The 21,792-nt window shown below is 40.9% G+C and overlaps 2 protein-coding genes across 2 annotated transcripts in view; one reads left to right on the forward strand and one right to left on the reverse strand.

Moving 5' to 3' along the window:
• Window positions 1-3,226: 3,226 nt before the first annotated feature.
• asb13b (ankyrin repeat and SOCS box containing 13b) lies at window positions 3,227-8,242 on the reverse strand. Its single transcript, XM_080842844.1, has 6 exons — window positions 8,115-8,242; window positions 6,900-7,099; window positions 6,356-6,506; window positions 5,962-6,096; window positions 5,541-5,732; window positions 3,227-4,925 (listed from the first exon to the last, which is right to left on the reverse strand). The coding sequence occupies exons 1-6, from the start codon at window positions 8,152-8,154 to the stop codon at window positions 4,774-4,776; spliced, it is 870 nt and encodes a 289-aa protein (XP_080698970.1). The 5' UTR covers window positions 8,155-8,242; the 3' UTR covers window positions 3,227-4,773.
• Window positions 8,243-17,391: 9,149 nt separating this feature from the next.
• Window positions 17,392-21,792, forward strand: part of tasor2 (transcription activation suppressor family member 2) — a 34,496-nt gene continuing 30,095 nt past the window's right edge. Inside the window, exons 1-3 of the mRNA XM_080841805.1 lie at window positions 17,392-17,572; window positions 20,496-20,644; window positions 21,625-21,720. Coding sequence (XP_080697931.1) covers window positions 17,482-17,572; window positions 20,496-20,644; window positions 21,625-21,720 — 336 coding nt within the window. The 5' untranslated portion in view covers window positions 17,392-17,481. The remainder of the gene's footprint in view (window positions 17,573-20,495; window positions 20,645-21,624; window positions 21,721-21,792) is intronic.

The following is a 21,792-nucleotide window of genomic DNA, read 5'->3' on the forward strand; positions in this document are numbered from 1 at the left end:
CACAATAGCACAGCCTTGAGTTATACATCACCTTTTGTGTGCATGTGTCTAAAGTTTTGTTGCATGTGTAATTCAAATTTTTGCAGGAATATTTTCGCACAAATGTCCTAGTAGCTACAAAATACTGTCTAGTTATCCATTCCCTAGTCAGTGGGCAACGTGCTAATTGGCTTATCAACTCAGGCGTACAAACTTGTAAGTGCCCGCTTTGTGTCATGTAGTTCTTTGCCTCCGCCTTGTCGATTCATTCCATATAACAGAACCTTACATGAAACGGGTGGCCCACCTGCCCCTGCCCGTGCCGTGAGTGTGACCCTCATTCCCCTGCCCGTGAGTGTGACCCTCTCATTCCCCTGCCCATGAGTGTGACCCTCTCATTCCCCTGCCCATGAGTGTGACCCTCTCATTCCCCTGCCCGTGACGTGAGTGTGACCCTCTCATTCCCCTGCCCATGAGTGTGACCCTCTCATTCCCCTGCCCGTGACGTGAGTGTGACCCTCTCATTCCCCTGCCCCTGCCCATGAGTGTGACCCTCTCATTCCCCTGCCCCTGCCCATGAGTGTGACCCTCTCATTCCCCTGCCCGTGAGTGTGACCCTCTCATTCCCCTGCCCATGAGTGTGACCCTCATTCCCCTGCCCCTGCCCATGAGTGTGACCCTCATTCCCCTGCCCGTGAGTGTGACCCTCTCATTCCCCTGCCCCTGCCCGTGAGTGTGACCCTCTCATTCCCCTGCCCATGAGTGTGACCCTCTCATTCCCCTGCCCATGAGTGTGACCCTCTCATTCCCCTGCCCATGAGTGTGACCCTCTCATTCCCCTGCCCGTGCCCATGAGTGCGACCCTCATTCCCCTGCCATGAGTGTGACCCTCTCATTCCCCTGCCCCTGCCCATGAGTGTGACCCTCTCATTCCCCTGCCCGTGACGTGAGTGTGACCCTCTCATTCCCCTGCCCCTGCCCATGAGTGTGACCCTCTCATTCCCCTGCCCGTGAGTGTGACCCTCTCATTCCCCTGCCCCTGCCCATGAGTGTGACCCTCTCATTCCCCTGCCCATGAGTGTGACCCTCATTCCCCTGCCCCTGCCCATGAGTGTGACCCTCATTCCCCTGCCCATGAGTGTGACCCTCATTCCCCTGCCCCTGCCCATGAGTGTGACCCTCATTCCCCTGCCCATGAGTGTGACCCTCATTCCCCTGCCCCTGCCCATGAGTGTGACCCTCTCATTCCCCTGCCCGTGAGTGTGACCCTCTCATTCCCCTGCCCATGAGTGTGACCCTCTCATTCCCCTGTCCGTGCCCATGAGTGCGACCCTCTCATTCCCCTGCCATGAGTGTGACCCTCTCATTCCCCTGCCCGTGAGTGTGACCCTCATTCCCCTGCCATGAGTGTGACCCTCATTCCCCTGCCCCTGCCCATGAGTGTGACCCTCATTCCCCTGCCCGTGAGTGTGACCCTCTCATTCCCCTGCCCGTGAGTGTGACCCTCTCATTCCCCTGCCCATGAGTGTGACCCTCTCATTCCCCTGCCCGTGCCCATGAGTGCGACCCTCTCATTCCCCTGCCATGAGTGTGACCCTCTCATTCCCCTGCCCGTGAGTGTGACCCTCATTCCCCTGCCATGAGTGTGACCCTCTCATTCCCCTGCCCGTGCCCATGAGTGCGACCCTCTCATTCCCCTGCCATGAGTGTGACCCTCATTCCCCTGCCCGTGAGTGTGACCCTCTCATTCCCCTGCCCATGAGTGTGACCCTCTCATTCCCCTGCCCCTGCCCGTGAGTGTGACCCTCTCATTCCCCTGCCCCTGCCCGTGACGTGAGTGTGACCCTCTCATTCCCCTGCCCATGAGTGTGACCCTCTCATTCCCCTGCCCCTGCCCGTGACGTGAGTGTGACCCTCTCATTCCCCTGCCCCTGCCCGTGACGTGAGTGTGACCCTCATTCCCCTGCCCCTGCCCGTGACGTGAGTGTGACCCTCTCATTCCCCTGCCCCTGCCCGTGACGTGAGTGTGACCCTCATTCCCCTGCCCCTGCCCGTGACGTGAGTGTGACCCTCATTCCCCTGCCCGTGAGTGTGACCCTCTCATTCCCTTACTGACTTTTTAGTATTTTTTATGCAGTGGGTGGAGTTACACTTTTACTATCTGCAACTCACATCATGCACTGCTTTTAATATCATTTCACAATTGAAGATGCCATGTGTGATTCTGGCAAAAGGTTGTTGAAATTTAAGCTCAACAACCAATCAAACCTTTCAAAACAATCCCTGTTAAAATGTAATGAAGACACTTAAGGTTGCAGTGTACATGCCAGTGCAGTACCACTATAATAAACCAGTTTAACAAATAATCAAATCAAACAGTGGTTATTTTGAATGGTGATGAATTGTTTTTTATTTAAAACAGTCAAATACACTCAGTTGCCAGTTTTTTGGGGAACAGTGAGCTGAAACTAATGCAGTCTAATACATAATTCCTGCAATAAATCGGATCCTCATGAAGGTTATAATATTCAGTATTTCTTTAAACTCGTTTCGAGAGCTGTTGATTCAACTGTGTTCATTCTGGAGGCTGCAGTTGGTGCTGCTATTGAGGTGTATTGATTGTTGGTCTGATGTGTTTCTATCATTTTCACCACCTCATCAGTAAGGCTAAGCAAAATAACAGAAACACCTTTGCGTTTAATTCAATACAGTTTAACAGCATCAAAAAACAATATCCTCCAAAATGATCATACAATTGAATCATCACCTCTCTTAAAATGTTAAAAAACTGAACATTACAACAATCATGAACGGAGATTTATTGCAGAACTGCTTTTGTTTATCGCTAGGTGTAATTCATTAACTGGCAACAATCTGAGTGTATATTACATATACAAAACATAAATAGTTACAGACTCCCTTTATAAGATAGAATGAGGTCTAGAAGACTGGCCTAGGAATGACCACATGGAAAATGACACCACAATGAGCTGCCAAGCTCCCCCAAAACTCAATCTAGCATATCTAAGCATGATGTTACATTTGGTATTTCTTGTTTTGTGTCAGTTATATTTAATGACATTAAGCTTACTGAAGTCCAGCAAACAGTGCTGCATAAACAATGGACAGTAGAAAACTACACTTTCACAACTGATATCTTTCAGAACAGCACTTCCAAAACCGTTGTGTGGCACAACTGACTTTGTGAAACCTCAAAAACTAGTTGCCAAAAGTTGTATTTCACCAAAGTTGTATTTCAGACAAGCAGAATTGCATCTACAGTGTGCTTCAGCTGTACATTTGTTTAAAGAACGCTAGTAGTAGGATTCTATGATGAATAAGACAGAACCAATAGCTGATACAGTGAAAGGTTACTTTTTCTTATTTATGCACATCCTATGGGTAAATGTAAGATATCAAATTAAGTGAATTACTGCATGTTAAACCCAGGCTCACAGTATTGTTCCATAAATAATATCCAAATGCTGTGCAGACTTATACATATAAAATGAACAAATCAAAGTAATATGATCTGTATTCATGATATAACACATGCACTTCATCTTTGTAAACCTATTGTACCATCAAATGGTGCAAGTTTTACTACTTGTAAAAAAAATAGCTATTTCCCATCATTTGGTCATTCTCTTATGCAACTGCATCAAGAGTTTTGGGTTGCAGAAATGTACTCTTTCAGTGGGATTGAACGCAATCCAAGGAGCACTATCAGAGTCTAAAAGCCTCCTTCAGAAACACACTAATTCTCAATGGGATCAACCATGAAACTCACTCATTCTCAATGGGATCAACCATGAAACTCACTAATTCTCAATGGGATCAACCATGAAACTCTTTCATTCTCAATGGGATCAACCATGGGTGCTGAAGTCAGTCTGCCAACAGCACATAAGGCAGAATACATCCGTGGGCTGTGTCATAAATGGGACAGGCTTGATTGTTTACAGCTTTTACATGGCTGTTGGATCACTTTTAAGTGGTTGAAAAGGAGCCGTTATTTCCCCATTATTCAAGCTAATGATGCAACTGTACAACAGATTGTCCATGAATGTTAGAAAATCTTTGAGAATTTGCAAAACATAATCCAGCCTCTTAGAGGAGAAAAATACAATAAATGATCTTTCTATAATTATAGAAGTCCACTATATAATGTCACTGTAGACCTGTAGATCAGATCCTAACAATCTATATGTTGTGACCAATCAAAAAATCCATTTCTCTGAACAGCTTATAAAGCTTTAGTTAAAGAAATCAAGCTTTTGTATATTCACCCAAAGACTACTAGGCTGTGCATGTGTTCAACATACCTAGTTATAGTAACATCATCATTAAGGCCTAGTCAGCAGTTTAAATATTTGTATTAGCCTGCGTGTTGGTCTACTAGTCTTTTCAAGGAAATGTTCACTTGGTAACATACAAATAAAAACCGCAGAACTATCCAAAAATAAGAGCTGAAGAATGATCTGAGGATACTTCAACACACATTGAGCTTCCAGATATCCAGAGGTCAAATACAAGAAACAGATGAATTTGTCTGACACAACAGCAATGGACGAACAGCTGACTAATCTCTAAATTTGTAGTTTTAAAATTTGCTTTTGCCAATGGAGCAAGTAACTTTCATTCTCTTTATATCCTGTCACAAAAGAGCAAAACTATCACAGTAGGCCTGATGTACAATACAGCCATGACACACTGATCAGTGGCCAAGGTCTGTGTCCATCTGACCACTCTAAACACTGTCAGGAGACATTCATGGATGAAGTGCAGTGTGTGTCATCTGGAGCAACTGTCTGTTTGCGGCGTATAGCAGAGGTAGCTTATGATGCGTTTTGGCAGGTCTAATTGAGCCACTGCCTGTAGTGCTCTTCTGCCCAGCATCACTCTCAGAGCTAGCCTGGACAACTGCTGGAGGCTTAGAGGAGTACCTGAGCAACACAAATATAATGTTAAAATAATAAAGATTAAAGTTAAAATATAAAGATTTTAAAAATTATGCGATGAACAAAAAAAAGGAGTCCTTCCATAAATTTGCATTTGCACAATCTCATGTAAATTGTGTGTGTGTGAGATAGTGTGTATTGGTGTGTTTGTGAGAGAGACAGAGAGTGTGTGTGTGTGTGTAAGAGAGTGTATGTGTGTGTGTGTGTGTATACAAATTGTAAAACTGACTGGTGTGCATGTGCACATTTGTGTGCGGTTGTGAGTCTTTGTGTGTGTACAATTGTTTAAAACATTGTTTTGTAGAGGAAATATTAAACGTAATTTGTATTCTGAGAACATACAAATAATCTCCTGCTGTAAAACACAATTTTTGAGCATTCCCAATTAAAAGGGGATTAAAATTGTTTCTGCACATAGAATTAGAAACAGTAGAATGGACATTCTTATTCATAAAGATGATATATTCTGTTTCAAACCTGGATTAGGAAGTAAATAACCAATCGGGTCTCATTTAGGTGTGTGTTTCACTTATATGTCTATTAGTAGTAGTATTAGTGTTAGTGTGTAAGGTGTGTCTTCAGTTTGAGTGTGAAACTTACTTTCATAGAAATCGAGGGAGAGTGCAGATGATGACCCGGGAGTAGCGTAATGGACGGGTTTTTTCCCAAGATGGTCTTTGGCCGACACATTTCCTCCAAACTCCACCAACAGTTCTATAAGCTGAACATTCCCCACTCTTGCAGCATGATGAAGTGCAGTCTCATGTAGCTTAGCAGCATTCACATTTGCACCTTTGGAAAAAGAGGAAGATGGGACATTCAGATATTTTCATATTCCTGGTGCTACTGGCTATTGTCCATGTGATCTCTCTCCAACATCTTCACAAAAGTGTGAATTTACAAAAATACATTGCGATCATTGACAACTGGCAGATGTGCAAGATAAGATGTACTCGAAAAGATATTTATAAGAACCCTGTTCTGACGATGGAGCTACAAAACAGTAAAAAAAAATCCCAACCTGCGTTGAGCAGTACTTTTGCACAGTCTTTGTGCTGCCTGGCACAGGCCACATGTAGAGGAGTCCCATAATGACCGTCATGAGCTTCCATAGACGCCCCCTCTGAGATCATGAGCTGTACGCATTCAGAATGACCTGGTATAGAGACACACAATGTTAAGACTTAAATGGTAATAGTTTAATACAAAAGTTATACTGCAATAGTGCCGTTGCTTAGATTTATTTCAAAATACAATATACATATTATTTACTGCTACATAGCTTTAACTGTAACTAGTTATAAGCCAACGGACATGCAATGCAAACTCCCAACAACAGCACAGTTGACACTGACACGTAGCTTTGCTGTTAGGTGAAACCATTTCAAAGAGTATTTGGGGTCATGGCGCACTACCTCCCATGCAGGCTTCATGCAGCGGAGAGAAAGTAAAACGCGGGGGGTTGACCATTGCTCCGTGCTCCAGCAGCAGTTTGACACACTCCAGACTCCCAGCAGCGCACGCATCACACAGGGGAGTGCTGCCATCAATGTTCCTTGCATCAACCTAGGAGGCAATAACATAAATGTCACAGGCTGAGAGAGCTGAGCACAATGTCCTGGTTTGCAGGAAACTGAAACCGATTTGAATTGATCTTATTTCATTTTCATTTTAACGTCTTCCACATTCATCACTGTGCATTGCAGTTACTTACCAGATTGTACTCTAATGGTGTTTTTGTTTCAACATAAACTTTATCGTCACATCTACCATGACAATTGGTCATTCCAGTGCTTAAAAAACGTCCCTGGTCAAAGACTAGGCAAACCATTTTTCCAGCTCTCTCATTCTCAGAAGCACTTTGCTTCAACAGCTGAGGGAGGGCATTCATCTGAACCTTCAGTGATTTGTGCCGCTATGATGGAAATGTTAGTGCCAAAGGTGAATCTGTAGGCTTACATTTGCTCCAGCATCCAGTAGCAGACGGACACACTGACTGTGGCCTTGGATGCAGGCCTCATGTAGAGGGGTGATGGAGTCCATTGCCACAATATTTACAGATGCCCCATTATGAATCAGCTTCTGCAGCTGCATCACTTTACCCTGCGCTGCTGCTTCGTGCACGGCTGAGCGGTCGGTCCAAAATCCCAATCCCTGTGCTGCAAACACATTGCAAGACAGGTGCTTAGGCAGTTCTTTTGAGTCATTTATTATAACTAACTGTAAGCCTGGATTTGAAATGATCATATTGCATCTTTACTTGCTTGATACTATAGCTCCTAGGGTTAGGGTTACCCTACCCCTGCGCAAAACCAAACACAATGTAGACACATAAAAATCGAATTCAGCAAGGGATAGATATGACTGGTCTCACGTCTGGGTTTTGCTGGTGATTACCCGAACAATTACCTGCTCATTTGTTTGATGTAATACATGGCCTGTAAAGTTGGTTGTTGCAAGCTACGTTGACTGTTTCTTCATTTTTTGTATTTCAGATAAGCATGCCACAAGTTGTCCAGAAGTGTTTATTAAGCCAGCATAAAGGTAGTATGAAACGTCCATCACAATGTAAAGTGTTTCATTTTAACGCACTAAGACCCACAAACGTATAAGTAGCCTGTTCTGTAGTGGTCGGATCACATGATTAGCCTATTAAACTGTATTTTTCCCGGAGCAATTTTGCAATTTCATATTCCAAATAGATCTATCAGAACACTGGGTTGCCACATAAGGATACTCAACACTCAGCGTTGCAAGATGCACAAATTACAACCATTTAGATGTAGTGTGTGTGTGTGTGTGTGTGTGTGTATGCTGCTCTTGGCTGACCTATCGAAGCATTGACGTTGATTGACGTCCTGGCTAACGTCACGCCAAAGCGTCATGCAGTTCAAGGGTAAAGGATAACCAACAAAAATAAACCGTAACTAACACCGGTGTTTAGTTGGCAAATTAATAACTGAACAGCGTTTACATTTGATATTCCATCTAAGACATGTATACTAGAAAATGTATCATAAACAGTGACATGGTTTATTGAAGGGTTTGAATGCTTGCAGAAAAGCTATCAGCTCTTATTCGCTCAGGCACCTTTAAGACAAATGAGTTGATTAGAAATGACCCTACCCAACCAGTCAACTACTGTTAGCCATCGGTAAATACAATAAGACTTACCAATGTCGCTGAAGAGCGATGGTCTGGAGCGTATCTCCATATATTAAGTTACGGTTGCTTTAATACGAACGTCATGAGGAAATGGTTGAGAAGATAAACACCAAAGCTAAGTCCATGGCATATTTACAAGAGTCCAATACAACACTGAGTAGATTGCTATAACCCTGGAAGCGTTACTAGCTAATGGTTGTGGGACTTGTAGTTTGAACTGCTATTTTCGGACAGACTTGGCGGCAGTGAGACAGGATTTGACTTACACCTTCCACTTGAAGCGCATGACTGGCCTCTCATTTCTGCGCATGAACACCCCTGACTGGTGTAGGACCTATACATGTCTATGTGTAGGACTGTCCCCGACATTGAGCTCCCACTAAACTTTTGTGTGAGATAATGTGCGCGGAAAACTTAAAGTTGATAATGCAGGGGCGGCGCCAGGGGGCGGGGTCTGGGGGGTGCTAGCATAGACATGTATAGGTAGACGCATAGACATGTATAGATAGACACCGCCTCCACTGCTTCAGCCCGTTGCCTCGGCGAAACGCGTCGCCGCCATTTTGGGAAAGGTGCTCTCTGCCGTCAGAGGTCTGTCAGACGTGTCAAACAAGCGCAAGTTGCCAGGAGCTGCGGTTTTTCTGGATAAAAATCACGATAACCTTTTACATTTCGCAACCAATTTCATGGAGTATTCAAAGGTTTATGCTCTACGTGAAGTGTGTGAAAAAGATTTGCCTCTACGTTACTTTGAATCTCGCTAGTCAAATCGCCAGTCATACATGTGCATGGGTCTATGATAAACGCTCACTTTTCTTTCAAAACTCGTGCATTTTGAAAATACTGAGAAGACTGTGTATTGCCAATTGCACTGTTCAAGGTTTCTTAATGCACATACTTGAAAAGGAACTATTAAACTATGAAAAACACACTGACTGCCAGTTTCTCACTATTTGATGTATGCTCTTTCTCTTAATGATGGTCAATACGTAGTAACTAAAGAAGCACTATTTCGATAGTTTATAGATCTTCTCAGTATTTTCAAAATGCACGAGCGTTTATTATAGACCCATGCACATGTATGACTGGCGATTTGACTAGCGAGATTCAAAGTAACGTAGAGGCAAATCTTTTTCACACACTTCACGTAGAGCATAAACCCTTGAATACTCCATGAAATTGGTTGCGAAATGTAAAAGGTTATCGTGATTTTTATCCAGATAAACCGCAGCTCCTGGCAACTTGCGCTAGTTTGACACGTCTGACAGACCTCTGACGGCAGAGAGCACCTTTCCCAAAATGGCGGCGACGCGTTTCACCGAGAAGCAGTGGAGGCGGTGTCTACCTATACATGTCTATGGGTAGACGCCGCCTCCACTGCTTCAGCCCGTTGCCTCGGCGAAACGCGTCGCCGCCATATTGTTACAGGAGCTCTCTGACGCCAGAGGTCTGTCAAACGTGTCAAACAACCGCAAATTGCCAGGAGCTGCGGTTTATCTGGATACAAATCACGATAACCTTTTACATTTCGCACAATTTCATGGAGTATTCAAGGGTTTATGCTCTACGTGAAGTGTGTGAAAAAGATTTGCCTCTACATTACTTTGAATCTCGCTAGTTAAATCGCCAGTCATTCATGTGCATGGCTCTATGATAAACGCGCACCTTTCTTGCACAGCTCGTGCACTTTGAAAATACTGAGAAGCTCTATAAACTATCGAAATAGTGCTTCTTTAGTTACTACGTATTGACCATCATTAAGAGAAAGAGCATACATCAAATAGTGAAATACTGGCAGTCAGTGTGTTTTTCATAGTTTAATAGTTCCTTTTCAAGTATGTGCATTAAGAAATGAATGACTGTGCATTAAGAAATGAATGACTCAGTATAATGTGCAATGGAATAACATATATATGATATATATAATATGTGATACAACATAATATAATATATTTTAAGTATAGGTATATATTCATATTCCACAAAATCAGGCTGCACCACATTGCAAAACTGAGCACGCTGCAATTACAGACTGGCAACAGTCGAAAAAAGCTCAGCAAGACGATACTTTTTAAAGGGTTCTAGCCTAGATTAAATTATTATATTATATCATATATTGTGTGAAATTCTATATTGTGTCAATTGCACTGCATAGATCTGAAAATGTTATGAGCATGATTGTATATGTCAAATTGTACAAATGTACAAATATATACAGTACTGTGCAAAAGTTTTAGGCAGGTGTGAAAAAATGCTATGAACTAAGAATGCTTTGAAAAATGTAAACAATAAATGTTTATTTTTTATCCATTTACATGGTAAGACTGAGCACAGCAACAAGACACAACGTAGTTATACTGCATCAGCAGGGTCTCTCCCAGACAAATATTTCAAAGCAGACAGGGGTTTCAAAATGTGCAGTTCAAGCTCTTTTGAAGAAGACGTTGAGGATCGTAGACGCAGTGGTCAGCCAAGGAAACTTAATGCAGCTGATGAAAAACCCATCAAGCTTATTTACCTTCGAAATCGGAAGATTTCAAGCAGTGGCATCAGCTCAGAACTGGCAGAAACCAGTGGTACCCAGGTACAGACATTTACTGTCCGGGGAAGTCTGGACAGAAGTGGTCTTCATGGAAGAGTTGCAGCCAAAAAGCTCTACCCCGACAAGGAAACAAGGCCAAGTGACTGAACTAAGCACGAAAACATAGAAACTGGGGTGCAGAAACATGGCAGAAGGTGCTCTGGACTGATGAGTCAAAATTAGAAATATTTGGCTGTAGAAGAAGACAGTTTGTTCGCCAAAGGGCTGGAGAGAGGTACAATAATGAGAGTCTGCAGGCAACAGTGAAGCATGGTAGAGATTCCTTTCCAGTTTGGGGCTGCATTTCTGCAAGCGGAGTTGGAGATTTGATCAGGATGAATGGTGTCCTCAATGCTGAGAAATACAGGCAGATACTAATCCATCATGCAATACCATCAGGGAGGCGTATGATTGGCACCAAATGTATTCTGCAGCAGGAACATAACCCCAAACATACAGCCAATGTCATTAACAACTATCTTCAGCTTAAAGAAGAACAGAAAGTCCTGCAAGTGATGGTATGACCCCCACAGAGCCCTGATCTCTACATCATCGAGTCTGTCTGGGTTTACATGAAGAGACAGAAGAATTTTAGGAAGCCTACATCCACAGAAGATCTGTGGTTAGTTCTCCAAGATGTTTGGAACAATTTACCAGCCGAGTTCCTTCAAAAACTGTGCGCAAGTGTATCTGGAAAATTGATGCTATTTTGAAGGCAAAGGGTGGTCACACCAAATTTTGATTTAATTTAGAATTTTCTTCTGTTCCTTCACTGCATTTTGTTAATTTATGAAGAATTGATGAAAATAAACTGTTAACACTTCCATTTTTGGAAGCATTCTTAGGTTACAGCATTTTTTCACACCTGCCTAAAACTTTTGCACAGTACTGTATATATATATTATATAATATGAATATATACCTATACTTAAAATATATTACATTATATTATATTGTATCACATATTATATATATCATATGTTATTCCATTGCACATTATACTGAGTCATTATATTATATTGTATTATATATATGCTATGTTATTTATATTACAGTTCAACTATTGAGATGTGTATGTATATATTGAGATGTGTATATTTTTACTGCTATAGAAATATATAGCTTTTTTTGTAATGTTGATTTGTGAAATAACTGTGTATTGCCAATTGCACTGTTCAAGGTTTCTTAATGCACATACTTGAAAAGGAACTATTAAACTATGAAAAACACACTGACTGCCAGTTTCTCACTATTTGATGTATGCTCTTTCTCTTAATGATGGTCAATACGTAGTAACTAAAGAAGCACTATTTCGATAGTTTATAGATCTTCTCAGTATTTTCAAAGTGCACGAGCTGTGCAAGAAAGGTGAGCGTTTATCATAGACCCATGCACATGAATGACTGGCGATTTAACTAGCGAGATTCAAAGCAATGTAGAGGCAAATCTTTTTCACACACTTCACGTAGAGCATAAACCCTTGAATACTCCATGAAATTGGTTGCGAAATGTAAAAGGTTATCGTGATTTGTATCCAGATAAACCGCAGCTCCTGGCAACTTGCGGTTGTTTGACACGTTTGACAGACCTCTGACGTCAGAGAGCTCCTGTAACAATATGGCGGCAACGCGTTTCGCCGAGAAGCAGTGGAGGCGGCGTCTACCTATATGATGTCTATGGGTGCTATGGCTACTAGGGGGTGCTACAGCTCCCCGTGGATTAGCCATAGCATCCCCAAGAAAATAATGGTTTATTTATTATTAGCATTTCATTTCATTCTGCGTTCTTAATTTAATTTATTGTGTGATAAAAGTATTTCATTCACAAAAGAAAATAATAACAGATTGAAATGAACAGATAGTTCACGTAGCACGACACAGGTCGCGTGCGTTAACGTTGACGAAAGAGAGCTAGTCCACTGTCAAAGTCAAGCGGTAGTATCAACAAATTCACAATAATGGAACGGTTTTTGATACCCAAAATTCCACGAGTACAAGAATCATGTGACATTGAAGAAGAAGAAGAAGAAGGAATGCAACGGGTATCTGCATTTTAATTAGAAGAAGAGGGACGTCGTGATTAAAGAGATGAACCCTACACCTCTACTGAGGGTGCTAGCCATGCTACACCTGGTCTGCTGGCTTGCCCGGATTTTGGTTTTGCTTATGGCTTTTCCAGCATAATTTTGTTAGCATTTTTGCCGGTTAAAGTTTTAAGTTTTATTGTACAATGATACAATGATCTAGCTCTTATTATTGTGGTTAGTGCCTGTTTTGTTTCATTCACTTTTAAAAGGTGCCTGCATCTTTACACTGTTTAAGATTTAAGGTGGAACGGTGTTGTTTGATGTGTAACATTAATGAATGCGGTCCTTTTTGGGGTTTTCTGGATCCGTTTAAAAAAATCAGAGACTCTAGCCTAGCACGAGCAGTCTGTCTGTGCTAGCCAGGTATACATAAGCTTCTACGTTTTAATTGATTGTGACCTGAAATAATATATAGTTTTTGAAAGCATTTCTGACTCTTTGACTGTTTTAGCACTGATATGTGAATGGAACTGTCTCACTTTGTAGTAGGGACATGTTTATAGGCCATCTAGAAATATCTATCTGCTATTCTAATTTGCCCTCTTTAGTTTAGAATGTATTGAACTATTTAGTTTAATTTGTCAGACATGGTAGTGGTGGCTTGGTGGTCATCTGGCGCCAACTTTAATCCCCACTGAAGTAAACAAAGTATTTGGGATTGCGGAATCTATATCATGCTTTATGCATTTTGTCAGTGACCGTCATTACTAATGCTGATACTGATAAAGTGGACATGTACCTCCTGTTGTTTGCCTCAATTTATCTCCTCATCAGTTTATCAAATTGATGTCTACTAACTAAATTTGTATCCCTTTTATAGTGTGACCTTTGCTTGCAAATGCTGATGACTGTGGAGACACTGTTCTCATTACCATATCCATCATGTACACAGTGGCAGCCAAATCTCTCCACCTGACCTACTTGTAGAAACCCTCAGCCTACACCTATCTACCCCCACCACACTGTCATCCACTTATTCTACCCCATACTATGTGCTAGCATTTTCCAGCAATGTAAATAATTGCCACCATCAACATAGTTTTCTGATTCACTACTCTCCCTACCCGGTTAATAGTAACTTAATGGGCACACTGTTAGTAAGCTGTTCTACAATACTTGATTGCTCTCTCCTCATCTTATCCTAGATCAATTTTGTATATACCATGTTATGTTTGTATGCACTATGTATATACCATGTTATGTTTGTATGCACTATGTATATACCATGTTATGTTTGTATGCACCGTGTTTATATACCATGTTATTTTTGTATGTATTTTATGTACATTTGTACACATGTATGCTGTGTTCATTTACAATATGTATGCTAGCATGCTCATCCTGATACGTGTATGATTTCATCTGCCATGTTTCTGATTGTTTCCTCCTCCTTTTATATCGCTTCAAGCAGATGGGCACCCCCTTATCTGCTTCTTCCTGATTAACAGGGAGTTTTACCTTGCCCCTGTCGCCATTGTGCTTGCTTTAAGGGGGTTCAGACAATTGTATTGCTTGGGTTGTATACATTAAACTGAATTAAATTGAACTGTCTGCCAACCCTGTTGTCTATTATTGGTAGATTTTCTAAGGCCTGGCAACTTGTACCTTTTCCTAAACTTCTATCTGCTTCTGAGACTTCTGATCTGATGTGTGATCGGGTCTTTTGAGTGGTTGGTCTCCCCCACAATGTTGTGTCGAACTGTAGGCTCCGGTTAACCTCCTGTTTAAGGTGGGCTAATGGGGGCAACTGTCAGTCCAATAGGCTGAACCAAGACCTGGAGGTCACTTTTAGTCCAACCAGGCTTCCAGTTTTCAGCTTCTGTTGGCAGAATATGCCCACAACACATGAAAGTGTGCCCCCACAGTAGTTGCCAGTAGTTATTTGAACTGGTTATCAATCACCTTGTTTCCTGTAGGAAAAGGGCGTTGGTATTTCCTCAGTCCAGAGTTTACGTTGCAGCGCTGCCGTAGCAACATTCCAAATAGCCAGGCTCACTCTTATACAGGCTTCCTGGGCGAATCAGCTCTATGCGAGCCGTCATCTCAATCCTTCATATCCGACCGGGCTGGACAGAGGGTTCAGCTCTCTGCCATAAACTTACAAGGAGAATTGAAAGAACCGTAGGACCATGTGTACACGCAAAGATTTTCATCAGAGTTATCAAACACGTCTGAACGTCAAATCAGCATACAATTATGTGTACATGAATGGTCTTTATGTCCACTCCCACAATTATCATTATATAGGTCGAGGCACACCTTAAATTGGTCGGTTTAGCATCTTCCAGGTAAACCTCCCCATGGAAGGCGCGCCTTTTGATTAACTTCAAATTTTCTTGCTGTGCATCCTGTAGGTTAATTAGGGGACTTCGCTGCCAAATGGGTCACATCTGTGTTCAAAGCTAAATTGAGGACTAATATGCTAAATAAACAAAGAATAAATTAATATATTGACAAAGTATTCTTACCGAGATCACGTGGATTTGTAATTCATGCTCATACACTGCTTTACCAAAAAATGGATAAATCATCCAGGCTGTTGCACTACATTTGTCTTTCAGGGCGTGTCCAACGCATCTGTATCTCAGCTTCTGAAGGTCATAGACACTTAAATTTGGTCTCAAAATGACGAGATATATAGGCACTATGAAGGTTTCTAAGCTATAAAACCTTTACTTTTCGAGATATTCAAGAAAAAAAAGAAGAATTTTATTCGCTGAGGGCGCAAAAAGTACTCCACTCGCAGGCTCAAGTTGAGTATGTATTTTGAGCGGCACAACTTTTCTCAAAGGTTTCTGGCTTATTTGACCCTGAGGAACAAAACTAGGGTGCTGTCGTTTACTGTCACCCGAGCGAACATTGAGATTTTCCCACGCCCTTCAGCACGCTTGCTCGTCCGTATCTCAGCTTCTGAAGGCCGTTAACAATATCTAATATCGAAATATCGAAAAGTAAAAGTTTTAGAGCTTAGAAACCTTAATAGTGCATGTATAAAGATGTGTATTCCGGTTATTTCGAGACCAAATTCAAGTGTCTATGACCTTCAGAGGCTGAGATACAGATGCGCTGGACACGCCCTAAAAAGGCGTGGCAAAATCTTGATGTTCGCTCGGGTTACAGTAAATGACAGCACTCTAGTTTTGTTCTTCATGGTCCAATTAGCCAGAAACCGTTGAGAAAGGTCATGCCACTCATACTTCATACTCAACCTATGGGCTGCTACTGGAGTATTTAGAAGCAGAATGGATGATCTTTTGGATCGGAAGAAGGATTGTGGACTAAGTACTGAAGTAATTTGTTCCAGAAAGAGAGAAAGTGCTGAAGTAATTTGTTCCAGAAAGAGAGATTCATGATTCTGAATATACATGAGACACACTGTTGGTCTCATATATAGAATACACTATAAACTGGTACAAACAGCCACTACATCATGCAATGTTTAAACCTGCTGTTCCATGTGACTAGTGATTATAACTTGCATAACTTGGATCTTCCTCTCTGGCAGATTTTGGTGTGTTCACATGGCACTTAGTTAAGCTCAATGGTCATAGGCTATGGGAATTCAGGAACTTACTCTCTCGCTCTGTACTAGAAAGATGGCACTGGGTGGAACTGCAAATTGACACTCTTGCGACTCTGATCCAATACAGGCCTTGCAGCTTTTGCCTATTGCCTCCCAAATGAATAAGTGAGTTTGGTATGTGTTTTTTAGTATGCTGTCTACATGCACCAATCTATAGTAAAACATAATTAACTGGGTGAGATAAATAGGGCTACATGGACACAGTATAAATAAATATTGCTGGGTGGGCTCTGTAGGCCTATTCATAACACTCTGCTTCATATTCTATTACATGCTTGGAATTGAAGCAAAAACAGTAGCCTACACGATTTCGTCCAACTGCATTATCTGGATACCAGTTGTTACTTTTTTGAGGATTTTATTAAGACGTTTTACTTTGACTTAAAATGATTGTTGTACACCATTTTTCAGTTAAGTTACCAATAATGATGTCTAAGCCCTGCTGAATGAATTTCTGTTAAACACCTGTGTAGCAAGCCCTTCGTTTTTGTGACAGGATCACGTGTAGGCTACATATGTTAGATGTTCAGGATGTTTAATCAGTTAGCTTCTGTTAACCACAAAGTGTCAGTTGCAGACATTTTTTTTTTTTTTTTTTTTTTTTTACAAATATTAACCATTTTGTTCCATAAACAGTTTATTGTTGTAGGTTATGACATATTGACCGCATTAAGACTGCTGTTGGCAACATAGGCTTTTCTGACAGCAGCAGCGACAACCAGCAAGCAACCTGACTTACATTGAGGAAGTTACAAAATGGCAGACTGATACTTTTCAACTTTCTGTTTCTTTCTTGACAAGTTAGGTTTCGTTTGAAGTCTGGAGCGAACCGCCACCGTCCTTAACGAGTGATATAGCCTATAGGCTAATGCAGAAATATAATGACAATATTTGCAAAATAAGGATACCGGTATTCCAGCCTTAAGTGTCCCATTAACTGTTTATGACATCTCGCTTCCTGGTTGCAACATATTTTCCCAATAGGACCTAACCGAGCAAGCCAGTGGCGTAACGATGTGTTGTCTACAGAAATCCGGAATTTAAGCAGGCAACGAGTAACACAAAACTACTGATTTAAGACATTTTGGATTACTTTTTCTGTTGCTGATGATGACAGACTCTTCTGATGTTCTTCAAGAGGAAAGAAAACAGACTGAACAGAAACTCCGCTTCGCTAGCTAGCCTAATCATGGAGAATGATATCAGACCGAGAGAAGGTGACTATGAGCTTCTCCATTTTAGATTGATCTTTGACGAAATGGCAGCTTTCTATTCTCAGTATTGTGTTTATCACATGATTGTCTCAGTCCGAAGCGAAGGTCAGACCGCGTGTAACTAGTTTGACACACTGGCTGCTTGGCTCTTAGTAGCCTATAACTCAGAGGGTTTTTGGCAAAACGCAACATCAAGTTCAGTCACTCTACTAAAGTGTCAGAGCTAGCAAACCCAAGTACAGTTACATTAGCTCACAGGTTGCGTTGAAAAAATATTAGCCTAGAAAATTGGCTACGTTCTGAAAGGAGCACATTTAGCTTTATCAACAGTTTGACCCAATTATACACAATTTGGACTTTGTATTGTAGGCCAACTATTTTTAAAAACAACCAGTTAAGACCTTAGTGACAGGGCAAAAAACATGTGTAACCTGTCACACCTGGGTGTACTTAGGCCTTACGTTACTTAAAGTGGGATACATATGCAATAACTTGCATTGCAACCTAACATTTCTGTTAGATTTTAGGTGGCGGGCTGTTGCGAATGAGTAAGTTTAACCATAGTTTACGACTTGTCTGTAATGTGTTGGTGTGCCTCACTCCAGTGGCAATGTTTGAAAAACTGGTTCTTCTTGGGAGTGTGCCATATCCTTTGTTTTCAGTCATAGAGCTGTTAACACACGTGACTTTTGCTCTGAACTCCTCAGAAGATTCTAGAATGTAATCTAGGACGTTTACCTGTATGTCTCTTAGGTCATACTCAGGGGTCTCATACTCAAATTACCTGGGGCCAATGACCATCCAGTCTGGTTATAGGGGGTCCAGATTTTTTTTATCTGTTGGTTTGCTTATCACAATACCACTTTTAAGTGTGGCAAATGTACCATGAGTGGTCAGTGGTACAATAGTTAGTGTTGTTGAAAAACAAAAACCTGAGTTTCAATGAAAGTTGATTAATGATCATAAACTATTATGTAAGGGATAACGGCCGACGAGCTGTCCAGTTCTACGAAGTTAATGGACGCTGCGGGGCAAAGAACACCACGACGCGGAGCACATACCTTGATTTGAAGCCTAGTGCTCCCGTTAGAGAAAGTAGTGAGAAAGTAGTGCGTGGAACTGGACCTTTAGTTTCCCCGGGTGTTGCTGCAAAGTGACACTCATGAGCTCACCTCTGTAAAGTAAACGGACACACGGACACAGGTATTGTTCATAAGGTTTTACTATTTACAGTTGAACTCCACGTTTCCGTTGATGGTGAAGTTGGACAGAGCAACAGGGAGGTCAAGTTTAGTAATTTTGGTCGAAGGCTCACAATCGAGCCGGCTAGTTAGCCGTGTGAGCTACCATCTGTTTTTATATGTTTTTTTTTCTAAGCGCTAACAGCCGCCTACAAATAATATTCGAGACTTTCAGTTAAGAATAACAGTACTCTGCAACATTCGTGTAGAACATAAACAACTAACCGAGTCAATTTAGACATATAGAAAGTCGTGTAGATAGCTTAATTGACATAAAACATTGCCCACTAACTTGTCCCAACACGCCGCCATCTTGGTTCAAATGATCCTAGCTGTCAAAAAATAAACGTTACGTTGGTTGTCAATGGTAACCATTCAAGAGCATTGATATGGAACGGCGATTTAACGTTTCTACTGGGACTACGTCCAAGGTGTCCGGTTATACGAACTTAATGTACACCCCATTAGCCAATCAGAAAACAGTATTTCGTTCCAGAGGGAGATAATATGTATATATTCACACACAGCACACAATAAAGGTATGGGAAGGTAAAATGATCATCTCTATCACATCAAAAAAGTATACAACTTTACAGAACAATCTGTTAGGTTTGCAGTGTAAAATTGTAAAAAATTATATATTTTAACCAGTAAATCCAACAGTATTTTTCTGCTGATTTGGCTTGACCATGCTCCTATTACAATAATTATTTTAGTAAGATTTACATGCAGTTGTTGGTTATCATACAATGAATCCCAATCAGTTTCACTGAAAATGCAGGTAGTTTGTTTGTTAATGTGCTAACGTTACATAGTTTGGCTAGCAGACGTCTCACAAATCACCTGTATTTTTACAATAACAAGTTTTTAGATTGTATAGTGTCTTTCTCAGTAGCCTAACTTTTCAAACATCTAAGGGGAAAAAAGCCAAACAAATAACATATAAAAAAAACACTTCATTCTGTTAAAGTACTGTCATTCTGTTAAAGTAAGCACAGGATTAAATATCTAACGTACCAGGAACAACAACAACCCCTTACAAGGCCCTCCAAGCTTTTTTTTTTTTTTAGCAAATTCAACAGCTGAACGACACCATAGTCCTGCAATTTTCAAACAGTCAGAGAAAACAACAAACAATCTGATTGGCCTCTGCCAGTGAAATTCGCTCTTCATTTGCATAGTATAAAACTCCCCAACTTTTTTGGCCCAATTCTCTCGTCTACGTTACAATCGCCTGCCTCCAACAGAAATTAATGAAATACAGAACTTTGCTTAGCTCGCTTTGCTGTTTCAGTACTTCGATATAAAGGTAAAGAATAACTCTGGTTCAAAGTTGACAAACCACTGTTTTCCAAACAACAATGTATTGTAGCTTTATCATCGTGTTACCTTTAACAAATGAAAATTAGGCCCAAGTAACATTTCATCATTCTTAGTAAAGACGATGAAGTTTTCAGGAGCGGGATTTACATTAAATGTGCTGTCATCATTGAATTGTGGTGAAGAACAATTTCTGGTAACTACTTGAAAAATGCACACTATGGTATGTTGTTTGTGGTTACACCTTTAGGTTTATTGGTTGCCAGTGTTGATCAAGCATATAGAAAAAGGCTAACCTGTGTAGTAGCCTATGCTCCAAACCAACAGTAACAATTCTAACAGTATCCATTTTATTCTTTCACCAGGTCTTTTGGAGCCTGTGCTTCCAGGTTCAGCAATATTTCATGACCGTATTCTGCCCCCCTTATACAACTCTTACCTGTATGAGGAGTCTAGGAAGTCTTTCATTTACAGTTCTGCACATCTGATAAATAATGACAACTTTCAGAAACGAGTGAGTACTTTAGATTCAATATAACAATTTGAGTTTTACCAGGATTTGAAGTGATATGGTTTTTTTTACGGATGAAAAGGAGTTTTCAAGCATCAAAAATGTCAGTATATATTATAAAGCCCGTCATGTGTTTTTTCCACGATTTACAGAAGACAACCATTAAAATGATATTCAGTGTAACGTCAGTTTATGAACATAAAAAAATTAACGTGAGGCATACTAAGAGCAACAATAATTAGATCAATTGTCATTTTAGATCTTTTTACTTTGCCAGTATCCTTCCAACCAATAGGTTTTGCCTATTTGCCCCAAAGAGGCTTTTGTAAAGACGGGAAACTTGTTTAAAATACAATTAGATTTACTTTGATCTAGCAACAGCTAATCGACTTAATCGACTAAAATCAGCTAAAGCAAATAGTTGGCAACTAACTAAATAGTCAATTGTAGTTGGTTAAGTTATTAAGCACATTGCAAGTAACTCATTACATTTAAGAACAAAGGTTATTTCGAGGTATAAACTGGAGTAGCTAGAGAAGCCTACATCACTTTGCGACCAGAGACCAAACGTAAAAATCTAAAAGTGATAGGGGGGTAATAACATCAGTATGATCAACAACATTTAAATCTGAGAGCATTTCGACCAAACGTGGCCTATGCTCAGAGGGATGTCAGCTGCATTGCAATTATTCAGAGTTGACCAGCATAGACGTGCATCTGCCATATACTGGTCAAACACGGTGAGTTTTTAAACGCTATGTGATGCATTCTGAATGTACCATGGCTGTCACTTCATTGGATAGCATTAAGTAGGTTATTTCTTATTTTTAACTATTAACTATGTCATTACTTTGCGTGACATGTTGTTTTTGCAATAGAGGTAGCATTGATGAGAGAGGCAAATCAAGAGCAGAAGGCTGCTGTTTCTTTCCCATTTTGACTTAGAATACATCTGTAGATTAACTAGTGACATGTCTTCCCAGTATGCTGCCTTCCGAGTGGAGAAAAGAGAGAGAGGCTACACTGAAGAGGAACTCGAAGAGTCGTTTGGCTTCCTGTTGTTTGAGGATGAAAGCAAGGTATCAGAAAATTAATTGATATATAACATGGTATGGTCCGCTTAAATATATGTAATTAAATAATCAAGTTTT

Source organism: Sprattus sprattus (genome assembly GCF_963457725.1).
Source record: "Sprattus sprattus genome assembly, chromosome: 7".
NCBI lineage: Eukaryota > Metazoa > Chordata > Actinopteri > Clupeiformes > Clupeidae > Sprattus > Sprattus sprattus.

Coding starts and splice junctions, on each gene's coding strand:
- asb13b (XM_080842844.1), bottom strand. CDS start 8,154: ATGGAGATACGCTCCAGACCATCGCTCTTCAGCGACATTG. Junction 7,100..8,114: donor ATCGCTCTTCAGCGACATTG/GTAAGTCTTATT, acceptor ATGTGTTTGCAG/CACAGGGATTGGGATTTTGG. Junction 6,507..6,899: donor TACTGGATGCTGGAGCAAAT/GTAAGCCTACAG, acceptor ATTGCCTCCTAG/GTTGATGCAAGGAACATTGA.